General features: G+C 39.0%; 1 protein-coding gene across 1 annotated transcript; it reads left to right on the plus strand.

Annotated features, from left to right (window-relative positions):
* The first annotated feature begins 1,075 nt into the window (after positions 1–1,075).
* LOC141612929 (uncharacterized) lies at positions 1,076–1,552 on the plus strand. Its single transcript, XM_074431677.1, has one exon. It carries the CDS (start codon positions 1,076–1,078, stop codon positions 1,550–1,552), a length of 477 nt encoding a protein of 158 aa, XP_074287778.1.
* The last annotated feature ends 5,049 nt before the right edge of the window (positions 1,553–6,601 follow it).

Below are 6,601 nucleotides of genomic sequence, written 5' to 3' on the forward strand. Positions count from 1 at the left end.
CGGATGATTGTAAATATACTTGAGTATGAAAAGGTAAATAAATAAAAATGAATATATATATAATATAATATAAGTGTATTAGAGAGGAAACAAAGAGAAAGAAATGGAGAAGATCCAAATTGCTTCAAAACACGATTTTGTGACAAACAACACAGTTTCTCGTAACCAAGTGCTTGCAGTATAGTGGTAGACTTGGGTAACCTCAAACTATTGTAATGCATGGTTAAAAGTTACTCCGTATAACACTTAGACTTAGCCTTGTTCAAGATATTGATATTATTGTAGCCTTGTTCAAGATATTGATATCATATATTGTACGTGGTCTTGTAGATATCGTATACTTAATAATTTTACAACGAGGTAATAATTTTTTGGTTAAAAATGATAACTCAGTTAACTGTAATGATTTAGGTCGTGTTCATTTAGATTTAATATCATGTCAGTATACTTGAATTCAATTACGTTTAGTTTAGTGTAATACTTGGCATATACTTATTTTATTCCATTTAGTTCAGAAAATTTTAGTCCGGAGAAAAGTGTCTTATATTCTAATAATATTCAAGATTTATTTTTGAACATAACCGCTAATTAATTTTGTCTTTATTATTGCTTCTTGAAATAACCCATCTTTATTAATAAATCCACTTATAACATAGTCATGAGTCGTAATAAAACACAAAATGTTTGTAGTTATATCTAATCTATAATGTCATCGTATACTTTAACATCGATCAATGAGGATGTTCATGTTTCATTTCACTTATTAGAATGAAGTGCTGTTAATTATTTTAATTTATACTAGCTAGTTACAGATGTACGATAACGTGGTATACTTATTAGCGTAGCTAACAGTTTCTCTTAGAATACCACAAAAAAAAAAATCTTGCTAATGTGATGTGGACAACCACTACCATAACCTCCCTATAAAAACCCTCTTCTCCTCTCTTTGTTTTTCAACATCAAACAAATTAAAACCTTCTTTATCATAACACAAACATTCTCACAAAACTATCTTACAATAATACCCTTAAACAATAAATAATCCTATACAAAAATCAAACTCATAGCACATAAAATGGACCAAAATTTACCAATTGTAACAAAGAAGCTATGGAACATAATAAGGGCTGTTTTCTACATACTAAAGAAAAACATCAACAAGAAGAAAATACTCTTAGACCTCAATTTATTCATCAAAAGAGGAAAGTTTGTCGCCGAAAAAACCCTCACCAATCTCATCTACAACCACCACCAGAACAACCACCATGTCACCACCGCCTTTGAGGATGAATATGAGTTCAGTTGCACCAACACTCCCTTATATCGTCACTACTTGACTACTAATAAGCCTAAAAACAAGCACCTTGACCTTGACGCGGCCATGTGGGACCTAATGGTGGCTCCTAAGGCTTATGCAAGCCCCAAGGCTAAAAAGCTGAGGGTCACTGACTCGCCGTATCCCATGCAAAATGAGGGTGGTGAGGATGGTGTTGATGCGGCTGCTGAGGAGTTTATTAAGAGGTTCTACTCCCAGCTTAAGCAGGAAACCTGATTCAGTTCATCGTTACATAAATTATTATTATTATGAGACCGCTACATTTCCCAAGAAATCAAGTCATAATCCTATTCAAAATTGGGATTGTTTGGGCCGAGTTTCATAATTAAGTATATACAACGGTTGTAAGGGAGAATTTGTAATTAGGTATAAATATTTGCGTTTCTATCATATTATGGTTTTATGTATGTATGGTGGAAATGTTACTACAGAAATGTAGATTTTGTTGTTAGAATTGTGTATGAAGTTAAGAATTACTGTACGTAATATACTACTTTTATTTTTCCTTGTCACTTGTATTTAAATTTGAAAGAATAGATTTTAATTTGGAAACTTTACTCATGGTTTATTTTACTTCGTATGACTACGTACATATAAATATTATCAACCATGAAGATTAATGAAAAGTTTTTTCCGTAATAACGATGAATTTTTTTGTTACTTGTATTATTTTTCAATACTTAATTGATTATGTAATTATAATTACTTGACTGTGGCAACATGTAATAAAATAAGTTAAATTAGGGGGAAATCGAAAACTTTTACTTAGAACTCAAGTTCAACGAGAGTGATCACCGTCACTGCTAACTCCACCTTCCTTAGTTTTGGCATTGCTCTTATTGGTTTGATTATGTTATTAGCTTGTGCATGACACACAAATAACTCGAAATTACGTGAAAAATAAAATTTACAAAAATGTACTCGTATTTAGTTTTTTTGTTCAATAAATGAGTGGAAGGGAATTCCTAATTGAAACTCTTTGTATGGTTGTGGATTATGCCCAAATCAACCTTTACATTTATTTATTGTATGTTATGATATAAATTATCTTCAGTAAATATATATTTCATAGTTTCATACGAAGTATCAATGTATAATGTACGAACCTTGATTGTAATTATCTTCTTAAAGGAATATAGATATTGAAACAAAAAACAAAAAACAAAAAACAAAAAACAAAAAAACAAAAAAACTAACTCTTTTGTTAGATGTATTGGCCACGACTTAGTTTAATTCTAAATCGCGAAAGTGGTAATTAAGCCCCTTAACTCAGTTCAATTGTGAAATTAGGCCCCATAAGTTTTATTTGGAGCAATCAAGCCCCTTTTAAGTTTCACCAAAGGTGAAATTCAACCCCATTTTTAAAATTTTCACAAGAATTTTAATTGGAAACATTTTATATTAGTATTAACCAATTTATTAAATAACTAAATATTACTAATTGCAACTTTACGAATTTTTACATAATTTATTAATCATTGAAGAACACTTTTACATACATATTTAGTAAAATGTTTATAATTTATATAATATTCATACATATATAATAAATTGTCTATATACTATAAAATTCAAAATAAAACAATTCTCAATATTTAATATAAATATAAAAGCTCTAAAATTATAAAACAAAATATTTTATATTTGATAAATTGTATTAAAAGTGATTTTAATATAAGAATTTGGTGAATATTATGAAAATTGGGTTGAATTTCACTTTTGGTGAAACTTAAGGGGCTTGATTGCTCCAAATAAAACTTGATGGGGCATATTCTGCACCGCTGAACAAGTCAACACATTGAGCAAGGTCAAGGATATCCACAGCAAAGTCAACGACTTAGACAAATAGCCGATGCAAAATTATCGGCTGTCACACTGGTCTCGGCATGGCAACCACCAATAGGGACACGATCCGCGTACCCATATCCAAGGACCCTCGGCCGGCCTGCCATAGGTCCATCGGCCGAGGGTAGAACGGTCTTTCCACCTGCTAGCCACTTGGCCACTTGGCCACTACGTGACAAAAGGTGAAACTCTATAAATACTCCTCAACCTTCATTGAGGAAAGGATCCATAAATTAACCTAAGAATCACTATTCATCTGGTAATATCTTCCTTATCTCTCTACAATACATCCTTAGCCAAGTAACAACAACTTATCCCTCTAAGTTTACTGACTTGAGCGTCGGAGTGAGTACGCTTGGCACAAAGTCAAGCCCTCAGTTCGTTCATTGTTACAGGAGAGGCCGAGTGGAACGATAAAGACAAGAGGGATTCAACTCAAGACATCATTCTACAAGCCACGGGTGGTAACAATACTTGCTCTGGAATTACACCCGGAACAAAACTTATGAGGCCTAATTTCACAATTGAACAAAGTTAAGGGGCCTAATTATCACTTTTGCGAATTCTAAATATATCCTGATGAATTATTTTCTAAAAGTTTCTCAAGAAAAAATACAGTACAAAAGAAGGGAAACATATGTTTTAAATATATCCTGACGGTGTAAGTAAGACAATATGGTTGTAAATACGCTTTCGATTTTAGCCCATAAAGTTTTTAGTACGTAAATATGGTTGTAAATATTGCAAACATATATTTTATTGAGAAATTGCATGAATAATAGTGTGATACAAGATGTCTATTTATACTAATATAAGAGACCTAGTTTTCTACTAATTTAATAAGGAAATACAATAATATTCACATGAGTTGTAACTTGTACATAGTTTTCCTAATGTAATACTCCCTACAATTTATTCACAAAAGGAATAGTAAAGACATCATAAAGAAATTCTATTAACAACAATACTAGGAAATAATCTTTGAGACGGTTTAGGTAATATTTCTAATAGTAAATTCGTAGATGCGAGTTTCTCAGTAATTTTCCCAAAAAAAAACTAGAAAATGAAGTAATTTATTAATTGTCGAATATAACAATTTAACATATATGATTGATGGGGCATATTCTGCACCACTGACCAAGTCAACACATTGAGCAAGGTCAAAGATATCCACAGCAAAGTCAACGACTTAGACAGTCTAGCCGATGCAACCCATCGGCCTGTCACTTGGGTCCCGGCCTGGCAACCAGCCAGCCGGGACACATATCCGCGTACTCATATCCAAGACCCCTCGGCCGGCCTGCCATGGGTCCATCGGCCGAGGGTAGAACGGTCTTTCCACCTGCTAGCCACTTGGCCACTACGTGACAAAAGGTGAAAGTCTATAAATACTCCTCAACCTTCGTTGAGGAAAGGATCCACAATTTAACCTAAGAATCACTATTCATCTGGTAATATCTTCCTTATCTCTCTACAATACATCCTTAGCCAAGTAACAACAACTTACCTATCTAAGTTTACTGACTTGAGCGTCGGAGTGAGTACGCTCGGCCAAAGCCGAGCCCTCAGTTTGTTCATCGTTTCAGGAGACCGCAAGGTGGATTCAAGCAAAGACGTCATTCTACAAACCACGGGTGGTAACAATACTTGCTCTGGAATTACACCCGGAACAATTGGCGCCGTCTGTGGGGAAAGACACTAGAAGCTAGTCACATTCATTCCCAAACAAAAAATATAAACACAAAAAACCCACCCCAAAAGCTAAGAAGATGTCGAAACAACAAGAGGTATTCGTGACTGACGAAACCGAACTCTACCAAGATGATACCGTCCACAAATCTGGACTTGTGCAACCCTCCGCCGGTCAAGTGATTCAACCGGAGTACGGGATGCCAATAATACCAGACACTCCGCTGCTTGCCGACCAGGTCACCATCATGGGACATGTGGTTGATGCGAAGAAATCGAAGATGCTCCCGGACCTAATTGGGAGTACGCCGGCTCACACTGTCACGCCGACAAGAGCGGCGGAAACCGTCCAGGAGACCAGGGCCCAAAATGTGACCCCAAGAAACTTGAACGGAGCATTAGGAGAAGCTGACCCTGTCAAGACACCGGAGGAGCCCAAAGTGGTCGTGGTAGACCTAAGTCCTTCTCGCACTCGCGAGGGGACAGCGTCGCCGCGGCACAAATGAGGCACACCCCGGAGGAGCGAAAGAAGCCCAACTCGCCAGAGTTGGAGAAGAAGCCCGACTCACCAGAGTCGGAGGAGAAGTCCTTCTCGCTACGAGGAGAGAAGCCGGACTAGGAATGCGAGGAGCCGATCGCCGCGTGTCGTTCGACATGTGGTCGGACACCCCCCGGTGCCTATGTCCTTGAAACCGCCGTGCCAACCAAGCTGAAATTGCCGGCACTCACATACAAAGGGGAAAGCGACCCCACCGACCATGCCGAGACCTTTGAGTCGTACATGTCGGTGTGGGAGCAACCCGATGAGGTCTGGTGTCGAGTCTTCCCAACGACCTTGCATGGGATGGCTCAAAGTTGGTACAAGGGGCTGTCCGATGGCTCGGTATATTGCTACGCTGATCTAAGGGACGCCTTCTTAGCCCAGTACTCTTGCAATAAAAGGAAGGCCGTAGAGACATCGGATCTCCTGACTATCAGACAGGAGGGCGGCGAATCTCTGCGAAGCTATGTGAAGAGGTTCGACGCCAAGGTTCAACAGATCCGGAGATTAATCCCGAATGGCGCCTTCGCAAGATCGATGAAAGGCCTCCCAAGGGGAGCCCTAAAAACGAGCTCATCAAAGTGCGGCGGCCGACCTTGACGCCGCCGAAAATTGGGATCAAACCATTAAAGTGGAGGACTATCACAAAACCTGGTAGGCCCTAGCGAGGCCGAACCCTCGAAAAGAAGAGCGCCGGGAGGACAACCCGGATGAAGGACGCCGTGACAATAATCGGTCACGGTGCAGTGAAAGACGCCGCGACAATAATAGGTCACGGTCGACAAGTCCGCCAGAAATGTAACCCGGTTGGTACGGGGAGTTCGGGAACGTACTACCAAAGAAGCGGTATAAAAATCGCACCCCCCAGGTCGTATCGGCCGCCGAGGTCTTCGCCCGAGCAAAAACGAGGGCCGAAAATGGGAAAGACCCCCCGAGGCGAAGGGGACGGTGACACGAGCCAAGATCTTGTGAGTACCACGGCCACACCGGTCACCTTAATGACAACCTGCCGAGATCTCAAGAATGCCATTGGAGAGCTGATCCGGAAGGGAAGCCTCGGCAAGTACGTTGCCAAAGGCCAAAAAAATGACGCCTGCGGTTCAGACAAGAAATCCGTCTTTGAACGGATAGGAGTGATCCATGTTGTCATCGGGGGCAAAGAGAACGGTGGGTCCGCTCATGGGTACAAA

Source organism: Silene latifolia, chromosome 11, assembly GCF_048544455.1.
Source record: "Silene latifolia isolate original U9 population chromosome 11, ASM4854445v1, whole genome shotgun sequence".
NCBI classification, from domain to species: Eukaryota; Viridiplantae; Streptophyta; class Magnoliopsida; order Caryophyllales; family Caryophyllaceae; genus Silene; species Silene latifolia.